The following is a 23,423-nucleotide window of genomic DNA, read 5'->3' on the forward strand; positions in this document are numbered from 1 at the left end:
TCTCAACCTCTCCTCAGGGGACCACCTCAATATAGTCAGTGGTTCTCAACCTCTCCTCAGGGGACCGCCTCAATATAGTCAGTGGTTCTCAACCTCTCCTCAGGGGACCGCCCCAATATAGTCAGTGGTTCTCAACCTCTCCTCAGGGGACAGCCCCAATATAGTCAGTGGTTCTCAACCTCTCCTCTGGGGACCGCCCCAATATAGTCAGTGGTTCTCAACCTCTCCTCAGGGGACAGCCCCAATATAGTCAGTGGTTCTCAACCTCTCCTCAGGGGACAGCCCCAATATAGTCAGTGGTTCTCAACCTCTCCTCAGGGGACCGCCCCAATATAGTCAGTGGTTCTCAACCTCTCCTCTGGGGACAGCCCCAATATAGTCAGTGGTTCTCAACCTCTCCTCAGGGGACAGCCTCAATATAGTCAGTGGTTCTCAACCTCTCCTCTGGGGACAGCCTCAATATAGTCAGTGGTTCTCAACCTCTCCTCAGGGGACCGCCCCAATATAGTCAGTGGTTCTCAACCTCTCCTCAGGGGACCGCCCCAATATAGTCAGTGGTTCTCAACCTCTCCTCTGGGGACAGCCCCAATATAGTCAGTGGTTCTCAACCTCTCCTCTGGGGACAGCCCCAATATAGTCAGTGGTTCTCAACCCTCCTCAGGGGACCGCCTCAATATAGTCAGTGGTTCTCAACCTCTCCTCAGGGGACCACCCCATATATCAGTGGTTCTCAACCTCTCCTCAGGGGACCGCCTCAATATAGTCAGTGGTTCTCAACCTCTCCTCAGGGGACCGCCTCAATATAGTCAGTGGTTCTCAACCTCTCCTCAGGGGACAGCCCCAATATAGTGGTTCTCAACCTCTCCTCAGGGGACCGCCCTCAATATAGTCAGTGGTTCTCAACCTCTCCTCAGGGGACAGCCCCATATATAGTGGTTCTCAACCTCTCCTCAGGGGACCGCCTCAATATAGTCAGTGGTTCTCAACCTCTCCTCAGGGGACAGCCCCAATATAGTCAGTGGTTCTCAACCTCTCCTCAGGGGACCGCCTCAATATAGTCAGTGGTTCTCAACCTCTCCTCAGGGGACAGCCCCAATAGTAGTGGTTCTCAACCTCTCCTCAGGGGACCGCCTCAATATAGTCAGTGGTTCTCAACCTCTCCTCAGGGGACAGCCCCAATATAGTCAGTGGTTCTCAACCTCTCCTCAGGGGACAGCCCCAATATAGTCAGTGGTTCTCAACCTCTCCTCAGGGGACCACCCCAATATAGTCAGTGGTTCTCAACCTCTCCTCAGGGGACCGCCCCAATATAGTCAGTGGTTCTCAACCTCTCCTCAGGGGACTACCCCAATATAGTCAGTGGTTCTCAACCTCTCCTCAGGGGACCACCCCAATATAGTCAGTGGTTCTCAACCTCTCCTCAGGGGACAGCCTCAATATAGTCAGTGGTTCTCAACCTCTCCTCAGGGGACTACCCCAATATAGTCAGTGGTTCTCAACCTCTCCTCAGGGGACCGCCCCAATATAGTCAGTGGTTCTCAACCTCTCCTCAGGGGACAGCCCCAATATAGTCAGTGGTTCTCAACCTCTCCTCAGGGGACCGCCTCAATATAGTCAGTGGTTCTCAACCTCTCCTCAGGGGACAGCCCCAATATAGTCAGTGGTTCTCAACCTCTCCTCAGGGGACAGCCCCAATATAGTCAGTGGTTCTCAACCTCTCCTCAGGGGACCGCCTCAATATAGTCAGTGGTTCTCAACCTCTCCTCAGGGGACCGCCCCAATATAGTCAGTGGTTCTCAACCTCTCCTCAGGGGACCGCCCCAATATAGTCAGTGGTTCTCAACCTCTCCTCAGGGGACCGCCCCAATATAGTCAGTGGTTCTCAACCTCTCCTCAGGGGACCGCCCCAATATAGTCAGTGGTTCTCAACCTCTCCTCAGGGGACCGCCCCAATATAGTCAGTGGTTCTCAACCTCTCCTCAGGGGACCGCCCCAATATAGTCAGTGGTTCTCAACCTCTCCTCAGGGGACCACCTCAATATAGTCAGTGGTTCTCAACCTCTCCTCAGGGGACCGCCCCAATATAGTCAGTGGTTCTCAACCTCTCCTCAGGGGACCGCCCCAATATAGTCAGTGGTTCTCAACCTCTCCTCAGGGGACCGCCCCAATATAGTCAGTGGTTCTCAACCTCTCCTCAGGGGACTGCCTCAATATAGTCAGTGGTTCTCAACCTCTCCTCAGGGGACCGCCCCAATATAGTCAGTGGTTCTCAACCTCTCCTCAGGGGACCGCCCCAATATAGTCAGTGGTTCTCAACCTCTCCTCAGGGGACCGCCCCAATATAGTCAGTGGTTCTCAACCTCTCCTCAGGGGACCGCCCCAATATAGTCAGTGGTTCTCAACCTCTCCTCAGGGGACCACCCCAATATAGTCAGTGGTTCTCAACCTCTCCTCAGGGGACAGCCTCAATATAGTCAGTGGTTCTCAACCTCTCCTCAGGGGACCGCCCCAATATAGTCAGTGGTTCTCAACCTCTCCTCAGGGGACAGCCCCAATATAGTCAGTGGTTCTCAACCTCTCCTCAGGGGACCGCCCCAATATAGTCAGTGGTTCTCAACCTCTCCTCAGGGGACCGCCCCAATATAGTCAGTGGTTCTCAACCTCTCCTCAGGGGACAGCCCCAATATAGTCAGTGGTTCTCAACCTCTCCTCAGGGGACAGCCTCAATATAGTCAGTGGTTCTCAACCTCTCCTCAGGGGACCACCTCAATATAGTCAGTGGTTCTCAACCTCTCCTCAGGGGACCGCCCCAATATAGTCAGTGGTTCTCAACCTCTCCTCAGGGGACAGCCCCAATATAGTCAGTGGTTCTCAACCTCTCCTCAGGGGACCGCCCCAATATAGTCAGTGGTTCTCAACCTCTCCTCAGGGGACTGCCCCAATATAGTCAGTGGTTCTCAACCTCTCCTCAGGGGACCGCCTCAATATAGTCAGTGGTTCTCAACCTCTCCTCAGGGGACCGCCCCAATATAGTCAGTGGTTCTCAACCTCTCCTCAGGGGACAACCCCAATATAGTCAGTGGTTCTCAACCTCTCCTCAGGGGACAGCCTCAATATAGTCAGTGGTTCTCAACCTCTCCTCAGGGGACCACCTCAATATAGTGGTTCTCAACCTCTCCTCAGGGGACCACCTCAATATAGTGGTTCTCAACCTCTCCTCAGGGGACCACCTCAATATAGTCAGTGGTTCTCAACCTCTCCTCAGGGGACAGCCCCAATATAGTGGTTCTCAACCTCTCCTCAGGGGACCGCCTCAATATAGTCAGTGGTTCTCAACCTCTCCTCAGGGGACCGCCCCAATATAGTCAGTGGTTCTCAACCTCTCCTCAGGGGACCACCTCAATATAGTCAGTGGTTCTCAACCTCTCCTCAGGGGACTGCCCCAATATAGTCAGTGGTTCTCAACCTCTCCTCAGGGGACAGCCTCAATATAGTCAGTGGTTCTCAACCTCTCCTCAGGGGACCACCCCAATATAGTCAGTGGTTCTCAACCTCTCCTCAGGGCACCACCCCAATATAGTCAGTGGTTCTCAACCTCTCCTCAGGGGACCGCCCCAATATAGTCAGTGGTTCTCAACCTCTCCTCAGGGGACCGCCCCAATATAGTCAGTGGTTCTCAACCTCTCCTCAGGGGACCAGCCCCAATATAGTCAGTGGTTCTCAACCTCTCCTCAGGGGACCGCCCCAATATAGTCAGTGGTTCTCAACCTCTCCTCTGGGGACAGCCCCAATATAGTCAGTGGTTCTCAACCTCTCCTCAGGGGACCGCCCCAATATAGTCAGTGGTTCTCAACCTCTCCTCAGGGGACCGCCCCAATATAGTCAGTGGTTCTCAACCTCTCCTCAGGGGACAGCCCCAATATAGTCAGTGGTTCTCAACCTCTCCTCAGGGGACCGCCTCAATATAGTCAGTGGTTCTCAACCTCTCCTCAGGGGACCGCCCCAATATAGTCAGTGGTTCTCAACCTCTCCTCAGGGGACCGCCCCAATATAGTCAGTGGTTCTCACCCCTCTCCTCAGGGGACCGCCTCAATATAGTCAGTGGTTCTCAACCTCTCCTCAGGGGACAGCCCCAATATAGTCAGTGGTTCTCAACCTCTCCTCAGGGGACCGCCCCAATATAGTCAGTGGTTCTCAACCTCTCCTCAGGGGACCGCCCCAATATAGTCAGTGGTTCTCAACCTCTCCTCAGGGGACCGCCCCAATATAGTCAGTGGTTCTCAACCTCTCCTCAGGGGACCGCCCCAATATAGTCAGTGGTTCTCAACCTCTCCTCAGGGGACAGCCCCAATATAGTCAGTGGTTCTCAACCTCTCCTCAGGGGACCGCCCCAATAGTCAGTGGTTCTCAACCTCTCCTCAGGGGACCGCCCCAATATAGTCAGTGGTTCTCAACCTCTCCTCAGGGGACCGCCCCAATATAGTCAGTGGTTCTCAACCTCTCCTCAGGGGACCGCCCCAATATAGTCAGTGGTTCTCAACCTCTCCTCAGGGGACCACCCCAATATAGTCAGTGGTTCTCAACCTCTCCTCAGGGGACCGCCCCAATATAGTCAGTGGTTCTCAACCTCTCCTCAGGGGACCGCCCCAATATAGTCAGTGGTTCTCAACCTCTCCTCAGGGGACCGCCTCAATATAGTCAGTGGTTCTCAACCTCTCCTCAGGGGACCGCCTCAATATAGTCAGTGGTTCTCAACCTCTCCTCAGGGGACCGCCTCAATATAGTCAGTGGTTCTCAACCTCTCCTCAGGGGACCGCCCCAATATAGTCAGTGGTTCTCAACCTCTCCTCAGGGGACCGCCCCAATATAGTCAGTGGTTCTCAACCTCTCCTCAGGGGACCGCCCCAATATAGTCAGTGGTTCTCAACCTCTCCTCAGGGGACCGCCCCAATATAGTCAGTGGTTCTCAACCTCTCCTCAGGGGACCGCCCCAATATAGTCAGTGGTTCTCAACCTCTCCTCAGGGGACCGCCCCAATATAGTCAGTGGTTCTCAACCTCTCCTCAGGGGACAGCCCCAATATAGTCAGTGGTTCTCAACCTCTCCTCAGGGGACCGCCTCAATATAGTCAGTGGTTCTCAACCTCTCCTCTGGGGACAGCCCCAATATAGTGGTTCTCAACCTCTCCTCAGGGGACAGCCCCAATATAGTCAGTGGTTCTCAACCTCTCCTCAGGGGACCGCCCCAATATAGTCAGTGGTTCTCAACCTCTCCTCAGGGGACCGCCTCAATATAGTCAGTGGTTCTCAACCTCTCCTCAGGGGACCACCCCAATATAGTCAGTGGTTCTCAACCTCTCCTCAGGGGACAGCCCCAATATAGTCAGTGGTTCTCAACCTCTCCTCAGGGGACCGCCCCAATATAGTCAGTGGTTCTCAACCTCTCCTCAGGGGACAGCCTCAATATAGTCAGTGGTTCTCAACCTCTCCTCAGGGGACAGCCCCAATATAGTCAGTGGTTCTCAACCTCTCCTCAGGGGACAGCCTCAATATAGTCAGTGGTTCTCAACCTCTCCTCAGGGGACAGCCCCATATAGTCAGTGGTTCTCAACCTCTCCTCAGGGGACCGCCTCAATAGTCAGTGGTTCTCAACCTCTCCTCAGGGGACCGCCCCAATATAGTCAGTGGTTCTCAACCTCTCCTCAGGGGACCGCCCCAATATAGTCAGTGGTTCTCAACCTCTCCTCAGGGGACCGCCCCAATATAGTCAGTGGTTCTCAACCTCTCCTCAGGGGACAGCCCCATATAGTCAGTGGTTCTCAACCTCTCCTCAGGGGACCGCCTCAATATAGTCAGTGGTTCTCAACCTCTCCTCAGGGGACCGCCCCAATATAGTCAGTGGTTCTCAACCTCTCCTCAGGGGACCGCCCCAATATAGTCAGTGGTTCTCAACCTCTCCTCAGGGGACAGCCCCAATATAGTCAGTGGTTCTCAACCTCTCCTCAGGGGACTACCCCAATATAGTCAGTGGTTCTCAACCTCTCCTCAGGGGACAGCCTCAATATAGTCAGTGGTTCTCAACCTCTCCTCAGGGGACCGCCTCAATATAGTCAGTGGTTCTCAACCTCTCCTCAGGGGACCGCCCCAATATAGTCAGTGGTTCTCAACCTCTCCTCAGGGGACAGCCCCAATATAGTCAGTGGTTCTCAACCTCTCCTCTGGGGACCGCCCCAATATAGTCAGTGGTTCTCAACCTCTCCTCAGGGGACCGCCTCAATATAGTCAGTGGTTCTCAAGTCAGTGGTTCTCTCCTCAGGGGACCGCCCCAATATAGTCAGTGGTTCTCAACCTCTCCTCAGGGGACAGCCCAATATAGTCAGTGGTTCTCAACCTCTCCTCTGGGGACAGCCCCAATATAGTCAGTGGTTCTCAACCTCTCCTCAGGGGACCGCCCCAATAAGTCTAGTCAGTGGTTCTCAACCTCTCCTCAGGGGACCGCCCCAATATAGTCAGTGGTTCTCAACCTCTCCTCTGGGGACCACCCCAATATAGTCAGCTGGCATCACTCTCAACCCACAACCCTGGTGTTTCTGGCATCACTCTCCAACCCACAACCCTGGTGTTGCTGGCATCACTCTCCAGCCCACAACCCTGGTGTTGCTGGCATCACTCTCAACCCCAACCCTGGTGTTTCTGGCATCACTCTCCAACCCACAACCCTGGTGTTGCTGGCATCACTCTCCAACCCACAACCCTGTTGTTGCTGGCATCACTCTCCAACCCACTCTCCAACCCTGGTGTTGCTGGCATCACTCCCCAACCCACAACCCTGTTGTTCCTGGCATCACTCTCCAACCCTGTTGTTGCTGGCATCACTCTCCAACCCACAACCCTGGTGTTGCTGGCATCACTCTCCAACCCACAACCCTGGTGTTGCTGGCATCACTCTCCAACCCACAACCCTGGTGTTGCTGGCATCACTCTCCAACCCACAACCCTGGTGTTGCTGGCATCACTCTCCAACCCACCCCAACCCTGGTGTTGCTGGCATCACTCTCCAACCCACAACCCTGGTGTTGCTGGCATCACTCTCCAACCCACAACCCTGGTGTTGCTGGCATCACTCTCCAACCCACAACCCTGGTGTTGCTGGCATCACTCTCCACCCACAACCCTGGTGTTGCTGGCATCACTCTCCAACCCTGGTGTTTCTGGCATCACTCTCCAACCCACAACCCTGGTGTTGCTGGCATCACTCTCCAACCCACAACCCTGGTGTTGCTGGCATCACTCTCCAACCCTGGTGTTGCTGGCATCACTCTCCAACCCTGTTGTTGCTGGCATCACTCTCCAACCCTGTTGTTGCTGGCATCACTCTCCAACCCTGTTGTTACTGGCATCACTCTCCAACCCTGTTGTTGCTGGCATCACTCTCCAACCCTGTTGTTGCTGGCATCACTCTCCAACCCTGGTGTTGCTGGCATCACTCTCCAACCCACAACCCTCTTGTTGCTGGCATCACTCTCCAACCCTGTTGTTGCTGGCATCACTCTCCAACCCTGTTGTTGCTGGCATCACTCTCCAACCCTGGTGTTGCTGGCATCACTCTCCAACCCTGTTGTTGCTGGCATCACTCTCCAACCCTCTTGTTGCTGGCATCACTCTCCAACCCTGTTGTTGCTGGCATCACTCTCCAACCCTGTTGTTGCTGGCATCACTCTCCAACCCTGTTGTTGCTGGCATCACTCTCCAACCCTGTTGTTGCTGGCATCACTCTCCAACCCTGTTGTTGCTGGCATCACTCTCCAACCCTGTTGTTGCTGGCATCACTCTCCAACCCTGTTGTTGCTGGCATCACAAACTCCAACCCTGTTGTTGCTGGCATCACTCTCCAACCCTGTTGTTGCTGGCATCACTCTCCAACCCTGTTGTTGAAGGCATCACTCTCCAACCCTGTTGTTGCTGGCATCACTCTCCAACCCTGTTGTTGCTGGCATCACTCTCCAACCCTGTTGTTGCTGGCATCACTCTCCAACCCTGTTGTTGCTGGCATCACTCTCCAACCCTGTTGTTGCTGGCATCACTCTCCAACCCTGTTGTTGCTGGCATCACTCTCCAACCCTGTTGTTGCTGGCATCACTCTCCAACCCTGATGTTGCTGGCATCACTCTCCAACCAACTGCATACACACCTAACGCTGTGGTCCTGTTTCTCCCCAGGTTGTGTTTCTCTGGAGCCAGAGAGGGTCACCTGCCTTACCTGTTGGCCATGATCCACCTGAAAAACTGCACCCCTATTCCCGCTCTGCTAGTCTGTGTAAGTTACTGCACCCCTATTCCCGCTCTGCTAGTCTGTGTAAGTTACTGCGCCCCTATTCCTGCTCTGCTAGTCTGTGTAAGTTACTGCGCCCCTATTCCCGCTCTGCTAGTCTGTGTAAGTTACTGCGCCCCTATTCCCGCTCTGCTAGTCTGTGTAAATTACTGCGCCCCTATTCCCACTCTGCTAGTCTGTGTAAATTAGCCCCATTCTTGCCTGCATTTGTCCACAGTTGTGTTAGTTCCTATAGCCCCAAACCCCAGGGCTGTGTTAGTTCCTATAGCCCCAAACCCCAGGGCTGTGTTAGTTTGTATAGCCCCAAACCCCAGGGCTGTGTTAGTTCCTATAGCCCCAAACCCCAGGGCTGTGCTAGTTCCTATAGCCCCAAACCCCAGGGCTGTGTTAGTTCCTATAGCCCCAAACCCCAGGGCTGTGCTAGTTCCTATAGCCCCAAACCCCAGGGCTGTGCTAGTTCCTATAGCCCCAAACCCCAGGGCTGTGCTAGTTCCTATAGCCCCAAACCCCAGGGCTGTGCTAGTTCCTATAGCCCCAAACCCCAGGGCTGTACTAGTTCCTATAGCCCCAAACCCCAGGGCTGTGTTAGTTCCTATAGCCCCAAACCCCAGGGCTGTGCTAGTTCCTATAGCCCCAAACCCCAGGGCTGTGCTAGTTCCTATAGCCCCAAACCCCAGGGCTGTGCTAGTTCCTATAGCCCCAAACCCCAGGGCTGTACTAGTTCCTATAGCCCCAAACCCCAGGGCTGTACTAGTTCCTATAGCCCCAAACCCCAGGGCTGTACTAGTTCCTATAGCCCCAAACCCCAGGGCTGTTCTAGTTCCTATAGCCCCAAACCCCAGGGCTGTACTAGTTCCTATAGCCCCAAACCCCAGGGCTGTGTTAGTTCCTATAGCCCCAAACCCCAGGGCTGTGTTAGTTCCTATAGCCCCAAACCCCAGGGCTGTGTTAGTTCCTATAGCCCCAAACCCCAGGGCTGTGTTAGTTCCTATAGCCCCAAACCCCAGGGCTGTTCTAGTTCCTATAGCCCCAAACCTCAGGGCTGTACTAGTTCCTATAGCCCCAAACCCCAGGGCTGTGTTAGTTCCTATAGCCCCAAACCCCAGGGCTGTTCTAGTTCCTATAGCCCCAAACCCCAGGGCTGTACTAGTTCCTATAGCCCCAAACCCCAGGGCTGTGCTAGTTCCTATAGCCCCAAACCCCAGGGCTGTACTAGTTCCTATAGCCCCAAACCCCAGGGCTGTACTAGTTCCTATAGCCCCAAACCTCAGGGCTGTACTAGTTCCTATAGCCCCAAACCCCAGGGCTGTGTTATATAGCTTTGTGTATAATGTCTATGTTCATTGACCTCTGCTTCCCTCCTCCTCCTCCACAGTGCGGAGCCACCATTGTGATCCTGTGTATCGGAGAGACTCACAACCTGATCAACTATGTCTCGTTTATTAACTTCCTGTCCTATGGAGTGACCATCGCTGGCCTGCTGTACTATCGCTGGAAGAGACCCAACCTGCTACGTCCCATCAAGGTACAGCAGGCCTATATCTGCTGCTACTATATCTGCTACTATATCTGCTGCTACTATATCTGCTGCTACTATATCTGCTACTATATCTGCTGCTACTATATCTGCTGCTACTATATCTGGTCCTTCTGTGGCTCAGTTGGTAGAGCATGGCGCTACTGTAACGCCAGGGTAGTGGGTTCGATTCGGGACCACCCATATCTGCTGCTACTATATCTGTATGCACACATGACTGCTACTATATCTAAGTGCTATATTGGATATAAAGCGTCAGCTAAATGGCTACTATATCTATTATTATTATATTATTATATTATTATTATATTATTATTATTATTATATATATTACTATATCTGCTGCTACTATATCTGCTGCTACTATATCTGCTGCTACTATATCTGCTGCTACTATATCTGCTGTCTACTATATCTGCTGCTACTATATCTGCTACTATATCTGCTGCTACTATATCTGGTGCTACTATATCTGGTGCTACTATATCTGCTGCTACTATATCTGCTGCTACTATATCTACTATATCTGCTACTATATCTGCTGCTACTATATCTGCTACTATATCTGCTGCTACTATATCTGCTGCTACTATATCTGATGCTACTATATCTGATACTATATCTGGTGGTACTATATCTGCTGCTACTATATCTGATGCTACTATATCTGCTACTATATCTGGTGCTACTATATCTGATGCTACTATATCTGGTGCAACTATATCTGGTGGTAGTATATCTACTATATCTGGGAACTATTTACTAGTGCACACAACCAGGAAATGAACTGTCATTATATTACTGATGGGAAACCAGGAAATGAACTGTCAGTCTATTACTGATGGGAAACCAGGAAATGAACTGTCAGTCTATTACTGATGGGAAACCAGGAAATGAACTGTCAGTCTATTACTGATGGGAAACCAGGAAATGAACTGGTCATTCTATTACTGATGGGGAACCAGGAAATGAACTGTCAGTCTATTACTGATGGGAAACCAGGAAATGAACTGTCATTCTATTACTGATGGGAAACCAGGAAATGAACTGGTCATTCTATCACTGATGGGAAACCAGGAAATGAACTGTCAGTCTATTACTGATGGGAAACCAGGAAATGAACTGTCAGTCTATTACTGATGGGGAACCAGGAAATGAACTGTCAGTCTATTACTGATGGGAAACCAGGAAATGAACTGTCAGTCTATTACTGATGGGGAACCAGGAAATGAACTGTCAGTCTATTACTGATGGGAAACCAGGAAATGAACTGTCATTCTATTACTGATGGGAAACCAGGAAATGAACTGGTCATTCTATTACTGATGGGAAACCAGGAAATGAACTGTCAGTCTATTACTGATGGGAAACCAGGAAATGAACTGTCAGTCTATTACTGATGGGAAACCAGGAAATGAACTGTCAGTCTATTACTGATGGGAAACCAGGAAATGAACTGTCAGTCTATTACTGATGGGAAACCAGGAAATGAACTGTCAGTCTATTACTGATGGGAAACCAGGAAATGAACTGTCAGTCTATTACTGATGGGAAACCAGGAAATGAACTGGTCATTCTATTACTGATGGGAAACCAGGAAATGAACTGTCAGTCTATTACTGATGGAAAACCAGGAAATGAACTGTCAGTCTATTATTGATGGGTAACCAGGAAATGAACTGTCATTCTATTACTTCCTTCCTTACTTCCTTCCTTCCTCTCCCTCCTCCCCCTCCCACATCCTCCCCATCCTCCCTCTTCTCTCCCCCTGACCTCTATCCTCTCCTCATTCCCCTTCTCTCCTCTCCCTCCTCCCCCTCTCCCTTCAGGTGAGTGTGTTGGTCCCTATCAGTTACCTGGCGTTCTGGGCGGTGCTGCTGGGGTTCAGCCTGTACTCGGAGCCTGTGGTGTGTGGCATGGGGATCGTCATCATGCTCACCGGGGTACCCGTCTACTTCGTCGGGGTCCACTGGAAGAACAAGCCCAGATGTGTCTACAGGGTCGTGGGTGAGTGACTCCTACACTCCTTGTATTGCAAGTCCACGTAGGTCATTCACCAGACGCTCTTAATCAGAGCAACTTACAGTCAACTACGTTAGGTATGCTGCTGTCTCTGTATCAACACTGATAAGGCAGAATGACATGCTGCTGTCTCTGTATCAACACTGATAAGGCAGAATGACATGCTGCTGTCTCTGTATCAACACTGATAAGGCAGCAGAATGACATGCTGCTGTCTCTGTATCAACACTGATAAGGCAGAATGACATGCTGCTGTCTCTGTATCAACACTGATAAGGCAGCAGAATGACATGCTGCTGTCTCTGTATCAACACTGATAAGGCAGCAGAATGACATGCTGCTGTCTCTGTATCAACACTGATAAGGCAGCAGAATGACATGCTGCTGTCTCTGTATCAACACTGATAAGGCAGAATGACATGCTGCTGTCTCTGTATCGACACTGATAAGGCAGAATGACATGCTGTCGTCTCTGTATCAACACTGATAAGGCAGAATGACATGCTGCTGTCTCTGTATCAACACTGATAAGGCAGAATGACATGCTGCTGTCTCTGTATCAACACTGATAAAGCAGCAGAATGACATGCTGCTGTCTCTGTATCAACACTGATAAGGCAGAATGACATGCTGCTGTCTCTGTATCAACACTGATAAGGCAGCAGAATGACATGCTGCTGTCTCTGTATCAACACTGATAAGGCAGCAGAATGACATGCTGCTGTCTCTGTATCAACACTGATAAGGCAGCAGAATGACATGCTGCTGTCTCTGTATCAACACTGATAAGGCAGAATGACATGCTGCTGTCTCTGTATCGACACTGATAAGGCAGAATGACATGCTGCTGTCTCTGTATCGACACTGATAAGGCAGAATGACATGCTGCTGTCTCTGTATCATCACTGATAAGGCAGAATGACATGCTGCTGTCTCCATATCGACACTGATAAGGCAGAATGACATGCTGCTGTCTCTGTATCAACACTGATAAGGCAGAATGACATGCTGCTGTCTCTGTATCGACACTGATAAGGCAGAATGACATGCTGCTGTCTCTGTATCAACACTGATAAGGCAGAATGACATGCTGTATCCTGATAAGGCAGAATGTCTCTGTATCAACACTGATAAGGCAGAATGACATGCTGCTGTCTCTGTATCAACACTGATAAGGCAGAATGACATGCTGCTGTCTCTGTATCAACACTGATAAGGCAGAATGACATGCTGCTGTCTCTGTATCGACACTGATAAGGCAGAATGACATGCTGCTGTCTCCATATCGACACTGATAAGGCAGAATGACATGCTGCTGTCTCTGTATCGACACTGATAAGGCAGAATGACATGCTGCTGTCTCTGTATCAACACTGATAAGGCAGAATGACATGCTGCTGTCTCTGTATCAACACTGATAAGGCAGAATGACATGCTGCCGTCTCCATATCGACACTGATAAGGCAGAATGACATGCTGCCATCTCTGTATCAACACTGATAAGGCAGAATGAAATGCTGCTGTCTCTGTATCAACACTGATAAGGCAGAATGACATGCTGCTGTCTCTGTATCAACACTGATAAGGCAGAATGACATGCTGCTGTCTCCATATCGACACTGATAAGGCAGAATGACATGCTGCTGTCTCTATATCGACACTGATAAGGCAGAATGACATGCTGCTGTCTCTGCATCAACACTGATAAGGCAGAATGACATGCTGCTGTCTCTGTATCAACACTGATAAGGCAGAATGACATGCTGCTGTCTCTGTATCAACACTGATAAGGCAGAATGACATGCTGCTGTCTCTGTATCAACACTGATAAGGCAGAATGACATGCTGCTGTCTCGGTATCGACACTGATAAGGCAGAATGACATGCTGCTGTCTCCGTATCAACACTGATAAGGCAGAATGACATGCTGCTGTCTCCATATCGACACTGATAAGGCAGCAGAATGACATGCTGCTGTCTCTGTATCAACACTGATAAGGCAGAATGACATGCTGCTGTCTCTGTATCAACACTGATAAGGCAGAATGACATGCTGCTGTCTCTGTATCAACACTGATAAGGCAGAATGACATGCTGCTGTCTCCGTATCAACACTGATCAGGCAGAATGACATGCTGCTGTCTCCATATCAACACTGATAAGGCAGAATGACATGCTGCTGTCTCTGTATCGACACTGATAAGGCAGAATGACATGCTGCTGTCTCCGTATCAACACTGATAAGGCAGAATGACATGCTGCTGTCTCTGTATCAACACTGATAAGGCAGAATGACATGCTGCTGTCTCTATATCGACACTGATAAGGCAGAATGACATGCTGCTGTCTCTATATCGACACTGATAAGGCAGAATGACATGCTGCTGTCTCTGTATCAACACTGATAAGGCAGAATGACATGCTGCTGTCTCTGTATCAACACTGATAAGGCAGAATGACATGCTGCTGTCTCTGTATCAACACTGATAAGGCAGAATGACATGCTGCTGTCTCCTTATGACACTGATAAGGCAGAATGACATGCTGCTGTCTCCATATCAACACTGATAAGGCAGAATGACATGCTGCTGTCTCCGTATCAACACTGATAAGGCAGAATGACATGCTGCTGTCTCTGTATCAACACTGATAAGGCAGAATGACATGCTGTCGTCTCTGTATCAACACTGATAAGGCAGAATGACATGCTGTGTCTCTGTATCAACACTGATAAGGCAGAATGACATGCTGCTGTCTCTGTATCAACACTGATAAGGCAGAATGACATGCTGCTGTCTCTGTATCAACACTGATAAGGCAGAATGACATGCTGTCGTCTCTGTATCAACACTGATAAGGCAGAATGACATGCTGCTGTCTCTGTATCAACACTGATAAGGCAGAATGACATGCTGCTGTCTCTGTATCAACACTGATAAGGCAGAATGACATGCTGCTGTCTCTGTATCAACACTGATAAGGCAGAATGACATGCTGCTGTCTCTGTATCGACACTGATAAGGCAGAATGACATGCTGCTGTCTCCGTATCAACACTGATAAGGCAGAATGACATGCTGCCGTCTCTGTATCGACACTGATAAGGCAGAATGACATGCTGCTGTCTCTGTATCAACACTGATAAGGCAGAATGACATGCTGCTGTCTCTGTATCGACACTGATAAGGCAGAATGACATGCTGCTGTCTCTGTATCGACACTGATAAGGCAGAATGACATGCTGCTGTCTCCATATCGACACTGATAAGGCAGAATGACATGCTGCTGTCTCCTTAATGACACTGATAAGGCAGAATGACATGCTGTCGTCTCTGTATCAACACTGATAAGGCAGAATGACATGCTGTCGTCTCTGTATCGACACTGATAAGGCAGAATGACATGCTGCTGTCTCCTTAATGACACTGATAAGGCAGAATGACATGCTGCTGTCTCCGTATCAACACTGATAAGGCAGAATGACATGCTGCTGTCTCTGTATCAACACTGATAAGGCAGAATGACATGCTGCTGTCTCTGTATCAACACTGATAAGGCAGAATGACATGCTGCTGTCTCTGTATCAACACTGATAAGGCAGAATGACATGCTGCTGTCTCTGTATCAACACTGATAAGGCAGAATGACATGCTGCTGTCTCCTTAATGACACTGATAAGGCAGAATGACATGCTGCTGTCTCTGTATCAACACTGATAAGGCAGAATGACATGCTGCTGTCTCTGTATCAACACTGATAAGGCAGAATGACATGCTGCTGTCTCTGTATCAACACTGATAAGGCAGAATGACATGCTGCTGTCTCCATATCGACACTGATAAGGCAGAATGACATGCTGCTGTCTCTGTATCAACACTGATAAGGCAGAATGACATGCTGCTGTCTCCATATCGACACTGATAAGGCAGAATGACATGCTGCTGTCTCCTTAATGACACTGATAAGGCAGAATGACATGCTGCTGTCTCTGTATCGACACTGATAAGGCAGAATGACATGCTGCTGTCTCTGTATCAACACTGATAAGGCAGAATGACATGCTGCTGTCTCCGTATCAACACTGATAAGGCAGAATGACATGCTGCTGTCTCTGTATCAACACTGATAAGGCAGAATGACATGCTGCTGTCTCCATATCAACACTGATAAGGCAGAATGACATGCTGCTGTCTCTGTATCGACACTGATAAGGCAGAATGACATGCTGCTGTCTCTGTATCAACACTGATAAGGCAGAATGACATGCTGCTGTCTCTGTATCAACACTGATAAGGCAGAATGACATGCTGCTGTCTCTGTATCAACACTGATAAGGCAGAATGACATGCTGCTGTCTCTGTATCGACACTGATAAGGCAGAATGACATGCTGCTGTCTCTGTATCAACACTGATAAGGCAGAATGACATGCTGCTGTCTCTGTATCAACACTGATAAGGCAGAATGACATGCTGCTGTCTGCAGGCTATGTGTCTTACAACACAATTACATTTTAGTCATGAAGTTGTCATCTACCACTAGAGGGCAGTACACGCCTGCTCTTCCAGAGTCACCCAAACACCATCATGTTGAGTCACGTGTTGAAGTCAGGGACTTCACTGTATATGTCCCTGACCCCCATGTCTGTCTGTTCCAGAGTGTGTGACCTACGTGGGTCAGAAGCTGTGTTTCGTGGTGTTCCCCCAAGAAGACCTGTCAGAGATCACCCCCCTCACAGCCTCGGATAAACACAATGACTGAACGAGCCCCCTCCTCGGATAAACACAGCCACAGCCTCGGATAAACACAATGACTGAACGAGCCCCCCCCCTCACAGCCTCGGATAAACACAATGACTGAACGAGCCCCCCCCTCACAGCCTCGGATAAACACAACGACTGAACGAGGCCCCCCTCACAGCCTCGGATAAACACATCGACTGAACGAGCCCCCCCTCACAGCCTCGGATAAACACAATGACTGAGAGCCCCCCCCCCCCCTCACAGCCTCGGATAAACACATCGACTGAAGAGCCCCCTCACAGCCTCGGATAAACACATGACTGAACGAGCCTCGGATAAACGAGCCCCCTCACAGCCTCGGATAAACACATCGACTGAACGACTGAACGAGCCCCCCTCACAGCCTCGGATAAACACATCGACTGAACCCCCCTCACAGCCTCGGATAAACACATCGACTGAAGGCCCCCCTCACAGCCTCGGATAAACACAATGACTGAAGAGCCCCCCTCACAGCCTCGGATAAACACAACGACTGAAGAGCCCCCCCCTCACAGCCTCGGATAAACACATCGACTGAAGAGCCCCCTCCTCACAGCCTCGGATAAACACAACGACTGAAGAGCCCCCCTCCTCACAGCCTCGGATAAACACAATGACTGATAAAACAATGACTGAACTGAGCCCCCCTCCTCACAGCCTCGGATAAACACATCGACTGAAGAGCCCCCTCCTCACAGCCTCGGATAAACACAACGACTGAACGAGCACCCCCCCCCTCACAGCCTCGGATAAACACAATGACTGAACGAGCCCCCCCCCTCACAGCCTCGGATAAACACAACGACTGAACAGGCCCCCCCCTCACAGCCTCGGATAAACACAACGACTGAACGAGCCCCCCCTCACAGCCTCGGATAAACACAATGACTGAACGAGGCCCCCCTCACAGCCTCGGATAAACACAATGACTGAACAGCATCCCCCCCTCACAGCCTCCCCCTCCTCACAGCCTCGGATAAACACAATGACTGAACGAGCCCCCCCCCCCCTCACAGCCTCGGATAACACACAGGCCCCCCTGCCTGATAAACACAAGACTGAACAGGCCCCCCTCACAGCCTCGGATAAACACATCGACTGAACGGCCCCCCCTCACAGCCTCGGATAAACACAATGACTGAATGAGATACCTGACCCCCCCTCACAGCCTCGGATAAACACACGACTGAACGAGCCCCCCTCACAGCCTCGGATAAACACAATGACTGAACAGCTCTCCCCCTCACAGCCTCGGATAAACACAACGACTGAGTTTGGCCCCCCTCACAGCCTCGGATAAACACAATGACTGAAGACCCCCCCCCTCACAGCCTCGGATAAACACAATGACTGAGGCTGAACACCTCTCTCCCCTGTCCATCTCAGGGGCTGAGTTGCCAGAACGGCCTGATCCGCCCGCCTACCAGGGACTTTTTAAACCTCTTTCTGTTCGTTGCCTTCTACTCCCTGAATGCATCCCAAATGGCACCTATTCCCCCTCTTTTCCAGCACCTGGGCCCTGGTGTAAAGTAAACACATATGACTAAGTTTCCATCCTGGTACTTCTGAGAGGCTTGAGATCAGGCTCTTCCATCCTGGTACTTCTGAGAAGCTGCCTCAGGCTCTCCTGGTGACCTGAGAGCTGCCTCAGGCTCTTCTAGAGTTTGGTGTTGATGATACGATCGGTCTGGTACTTCTGAGAAGCTGCCTCAGGCTCTTCCATCCTGGTACTTCTGAGAGGCTGCCTCAGGCTCTTCCATCCTGGTACTTCTGAGAAACTGCCTCAGGCTCTTCCATCCTGGTACTTCTGAGAAGCTGCCTCAGGCTGTGTTTAGTGGGAGGGGCATCAGGATCAGTAAAGGTTGTATTGGTCGATACCCCTCCCCTTCTCTTCACTAGACAACCAATGCCAAGACACTGTACTCAAGGAACTTTTATTTTCTGTGATATTTGTTTTCTTTTTTTTTAGTAGTATTTGTTTTTGAAATGAGTCTAAACTTTGTCCATTTTATTGTGCCTTACAAGTGGGATTAATTTGAATGTTTTTAATGTTTTGTTTCTTTGATACGGCCTATTGATTTTGTGGTGATATTAAGTTTCAACGGTGTACTACTCCCTGAGGTACAGTAGTATTTACAGTGGTTTTCCTTTGGCTACACTTCCCACTACTTCCCATGACTTCCTGTTTTCCCTGTAGTGACTTCTAGAGTTTGGTGTTAATGAGATACGGTCTGACCTGTAGTGACTTCTAGAGTTTGGTGTTGATGAGATACGGTCTGACCTGAGATACGGTCTGACCTGTAGTGACTTCTAGAGTTTGGTGTTGATGAGATACGGTCTGACCTGTAGTGACTTCTAGAGTTTGGTGTTGATGAGATACGGTCTGACCTGTAGTAACCTCTAGAGTTTGGTGTTGATGAGATACGGTCTGACCTGAGATACGGTCTGACCTGTAGTAACTTCTAGAGTTTGGTGTTGATGAGATACGGTCTGACCTGAGATACGGTCTGACCTGTAGTGACCTCTAGAGTTTGGTGTTGATGAGATACGGTCTGACCTGAGATACGGTCTGACCTGTAGTGACCTCTAGAGTTTGGTGTTGATGAGATACGGTCTGACCTGTAGTGACCTCTAGAGTTTGGTGTTGATGAGATACGGTCTGACCTGTAGTGACTTCTAGAGTTTGGTGTTGATGAGATACGGTCTGACCTGTAGTGACCTCTAGAGTTTGGTGTTGATGAGATACGGTCTGACCTGTAGTAACCTCTAGAGTTTGGTGTTGATGAGATACGGTCTGACCTGAGATACGGTCTGACCTGTAGTGACCTCTAGAGTTTGGTGTTGATGAGATACGGTCTGACCTGTAGTGACTTCTAGAGTTTGGTGTTGATGAGATACGGTCTGACCTGAGATACGGTCTGACCTGAGATACGGTCTGACCTGTAGTGACCTCTAGAGTTTGGTGTTGATGAGATACGGTCTGACCTGAGATACGGTCTGACCTGAGATACGGTCTGACCTGTAGTAACCTCTAGAGTTTGTGTTGATGAGATACGGTCTGACCTGTAGTGACCTCTAGAGTTTGGTGTTGATGAGATACGGTCTGACCTGAGATACGGTCTGACCTGAGATACGGTCTGACCTGTAGTAACCTCTAGAGTTTGGTGTTGATGAGATACGGTCTGACCTGTAGTGACCTCTAGAGTTTGGTGTTGATGAGATACGGTCTGACCTGTAGTGACCTCTAGAGTTTGGTGTTGATGAGATACGGTCTGACCTGAGATACGGTCTGACCTGTAGTAACTTCTAGAGTTTGGTGTTGATGAGATACGGTCTGACCTGTAGTGACTTCTAGAGTTTGGTGTTGATGAGATACGGTCTGACCTGTAGTGACCTCTAGAGTTTGGTGTTGATGAGATACGGTCTGACCTGTAGTAACCTCTAGAGTTTGGTGGTGATGAGATACGGTCTGACCTGTAGTAACCTCTAGAGTTTGGTGTTGATGAGATACGGTCTGACCTGTAGTAACCTCTAGAGTTTGGTGTTGATGAGATACGGTCTGACCTGTAGTAACCTCTAGAGTTTGGTGTTGATGAGATACGGTCTGACCTGAGATACGGTCTGACCTGTAGTAACCTCTAGAGTTTGGTGTTGATGAGATACGGTCTGACCTGTAGTAACCTCTAGAGTTTGGTGTTGATGAGATACGGTCTGACCTGTAGTAACCTCTAGAGTTTGGTGTTAGATGAGATACGGTCTGACCTGTAGTAACCTCTAGAGTTTGGTGTTGATGAGATACGGTCTGACCTGTAGTAACCTCTAGAGTTTGGTGTTGATGAGATACGGTCTGACCTGTAGTTACCTGACCTGTAGTAACCTCTAGAGTTTGGTGTTAATGAGATACGGTCTGACCTGTAGTAACCTCTAGAGTTTTGTGATGAGTTAACCTCTAGAGAGAGTACGGTCTGACCTGACCTGAGATACGGTCTGACCTGTAGTAACCTCTAGAGTTTGGTGTTGATGAGATACGGTCTGACCTGAGATACGGTCTGACCTGTAGTAACCTCTAGAGTTTGGTGTTAATGAGATACGGTCTGACCTGTAGTAACCTCTAGAGTTTGGTGTTGATGAGATACGGTCTGACCTGTAGTGACTTCTAGAGTTTGGTGTTGATGAGATACGGTCTGACCTGTAGTAACCTCTAGAGTTTGGTGTTGATGAGATACGGTCTGACCTGTAGTAACCTCTAGAGTTTGGTGTTGATGAGATACGGTCTGACCTGTAGTGACTTCTAGAGTTTGGTGTTGATGAGATACGGTCTGACCTGTAGTGACTTCTAGAGTTTGGTGTTGATGAGATACGGTCTGACCTGAGACCTGCTTCAGTTTCTAGAGTTTAATCCCTCTACGGTCTGACCTGATAGTAACCTCTGAGTTTGGTGTTAATGAGATACGATCTGACCTGTAGTAACCTCTAGAGTTTGGTGTTAATGAGATACGGTCTGACCTGTTTAGTGACTTCTAGAGTTTGCCCTTCTAGAGATCTGACCTGTTTAGTAGAACCTCTAGAGTTTGCCCTTCTAGAGGCCCTTCTGAGTTTGAGTTACGGTCTGACCTGTAGTAGAGACTTCTAGAGTTTGTAGTAACCTCTAGAGTTTGGTGTTTAGATGTCTGACCTGTAGATAACCTCTAGAGTTTGGTGGTGATGAGATACGGTCTGACCTGTAGTGACTTCTAGAGTTTAGCCCTTCTAGAGTTTAGCCCTTCTAGAGTTTAAGCCCTTCTAGAGTTTAGCCCTTCTAGAGTTTAGCCCTTCTAGAGTTTAGCCCTTCTAGAGTTTAAGCCCTTCTAGAGTTTAGCCCTGCTTCAGTTAAGCCCTAAGACATTCAGCAGGTGAAAGGTTCCAAACTGAACCCAGCAGCACCTAGCACTCAACTTGCTTCAATCGACTTGCTTCAACGAGGCAATTTAAGGTGTTAAGTTAACTGCCTTTTTTTTAAAATAGCAGACGCCAAGTACATAGAGTCAAACCTACTTTGACATTGACGCACAAGTTCAAAGTCCACAACTAATGAAACTCCTGAAAACACAGAGGAGATTGAAAACTATTGAGGAGATTGAAAACTATTGAATCTCCTGAAAAGAGAGAGAGGAGATTGAAAACTATTGAATCTCCTGAAAAGAGAGAGAGGAGATTGAAAACTATTGAATCTCCTGAAAAGAGAGAGAGGAGATTGAAAACTATTGAATCTCCTGAAAAGAGAGAGAGGAGATTGAAAACTATTGAATCTCCTGAAAAGAGAGAGAGGAGATTGAAAACTATTGAAAACTCTTTGGAACTAATTTTAGTCTATGCAAACAGTGTTTGGGATTCCAGACTAGAGGAGCCCCTCAAATGGCATCATATTCCCTACGTAGTGCACTACTTTAGACCAGGGTCAATAGGGAAGTAGTGCACTACTTTAGACCAGGGTGCGTAACAGCTCAGCTCAAAAGCAGTGCACTACATAGGGAATAGGGTACCGTCAGGAACGAAGCCTAGGAATGTTCATGTTGTGTTTATTGCCTTTTATAGCCTAAATAGTGAGGACTGAGGTTTTGCACTAGAATCTCTCTGCAGGGTTTTTAATGCAGAGGGGTAAGTAACTATGCCACTAATATCAAGGGATGCTTCCTGCCCATCTGCCTATAAACAGCACTGCCAATCATTATGACATGATGAGACCACAGAGTTAATTCACTGTGTTCCAGACAGTACTATCAGAATGGGATCTACTTCCTCCTCTGTGTCCCAGACAGTACTTCCAGAATGGGATCTACTTCCTCCTCTGTGTCCCAGACAGTACTTTCAGAATGGGATCCACTTCCTCATCTAATTCACTGTGTCCCAGACAGTACTTCCAGAATGGGATCCACTTCCTCATCTAATTCACTGTGTCCCAGACAGTACTTTCAGAATGGGATCCACTTCCTCATCTAATTCACTGTGTCCCAGACAGTACTTTCAGAATGGGATCCACTTCCTCATCTAATTCACTGTGTCCCAGACAGTACTTTCAGAATGGGATCTACTTCCTCATCTAATTCACTGTGTCCCAGACAGTACTTCCAGAATGGGATCCACTTCCTCATCTAATTCACTGTGTCCCAGACAGTACTTTCAGAATGGGATCTACTTCCTCCTCTAATTCACTGTGTCCCAGACAGTACTTCCAGAATGGGATCCACTTCCTCATCTAATTCACTGTGTCTCATCTAATTCACTGTGTCTCATCTAATTCACTGTGTCCCAGACAGTACTTTCAGAATGGGATCTACTTCTCATCTAATTCCCAGACAGTACTTCCAGAATGGGATCTACTTCCTCCTCTGTGTCCCAGACAGTACTTCCAGAATGGGATCTACTTCTCATCTAATTCACTGTGTCCCAGACAGTACTTTCAGAATGGGATCCACTTCCTCATCTGTGTCCCAGACAGTACTATCAGAATGGGATCTACTTCCTCATCTAATTCACTGTGTCCCAGACAGTACTTCCAGAATGGGATCCACTTCCTCATCTAATTCACTGTGTCCCAGACAGTACTTTCAGAATGGGATCCACTTCCTCATCTAATTCACTGTGTTCCAGACAGTACTTCCAGAATGGGATCCACTTCTCATCTAATTCACTGTGTCCCAGACAGTACTTTCAGAATGGGATCCACTTCCTCATCTAATTCACTGTGTTCCAGACAGTACTTTCAGAATGGG

The 23,423-nt window shown here is 49.2% G+C and overlaps 2 protein-coding genes across 2 annotated transcripts in view; one reads left to right on the forward strand and one right to left on the reverse strand.

Annotated features, from left to right (window-relative positions):
* LOC127925674 (asc-type amino acid transporter 1-like) overlaps positions 1-16,666 on the forward strand; it is a gene marked incomplete at its 5' end in the record, with an annotated part of 39,575 nt that extends 22,909 nt beyond the window's left edge. The window contains 4 exons of the mRNA XM_052510683.1: positions 8,219-8,315; positions 9,706-9,855; positions 11,697-11,874; positions 16,545-16,666. Coding sequence (XP_052366643.1) covers positions 8,219-8,315; positions 9,706-9,855; positions 11,697-11,874; positions 16,545-16,648 — 529 coding nt within the window. The remainder of the gene's footprint in view (positions 1-8,218; positions 8,316-9,705; positions 9,856-11,696; positions 11,875-16,544) is intronic.
* Positions 16,667-18,953: 2,287 nt separating this feature from the next.
* On the reverse strand, positions 18,954-22,594 carry LOC127925675 (putative protein TPRXL). The gene is made up of 10 exons (XM_052510684.1): positions 22,517-22,594; positions 21,133-21,191; positions 20,726-21,040; positions 20,534-20,583; positions 20,434-20,473; positions 20,298-20,387; positions 19,949-20,235; positions 19,780-19,813; positions 19,578-19,611; positions 18,954-19,104 (listed from the first exon to the last, which is right to left on the reverse strand). The coding sequence occupies exons 1-10, from the start codon at positions 22,592-22,594 to the stop codon at positions 19,072-19,074; spliced, it is 1,020 nt and encodes a 339-aa protein (XP_052366644.1). The 3' UTR covers positions 18,954-19,071.
* Positions 22,595-23,423: the final 829 nt, after the last annotated feature.

Source organism: Oncorhynchus keta, unplaced genomic scaffold (assembly GCF_023373465.1).
Source record: "Oncorhynchus keta strain PuntledgeMale-10-30-2019 unplaced genomic scaffold, Oket_V2 Un_contig_6067_pilon_pilon, whole genome shotgun sequence".
Classification (NCBI taxonomy): Eukaryota; Metazoa; Chordata; class Actinopteri; order Salmoniformes; family Salmonidae; genus Oncorhynchus; species Oncorhynchus keta.

Excerpts from the sequence above, each read along its gene's own strand:
- LOC127925675 (XM_052510684.1), bottom strand. The coding sequence starts at position 22,594 with ATGAGGAAGTGGATCCCATTCTGGAAGTACTGTCTGGGACACAGTGAA. Across the intron at positions 21,192-22,516 it reads AAGTGGATCCCATTCTGAAA|AAGTCACTAAACAGGTCAGA; the intron begins GTACTGTCTGGG and ends GGCAAACTCTAG. Across the intron at positions 20,584-20,725 it reads AACTCTAGAGGTTACTACAG|GTCAGACCGTATCTCATTAA; the intron begins GTCAGACCGTAT and ends AGGTTACTACAG.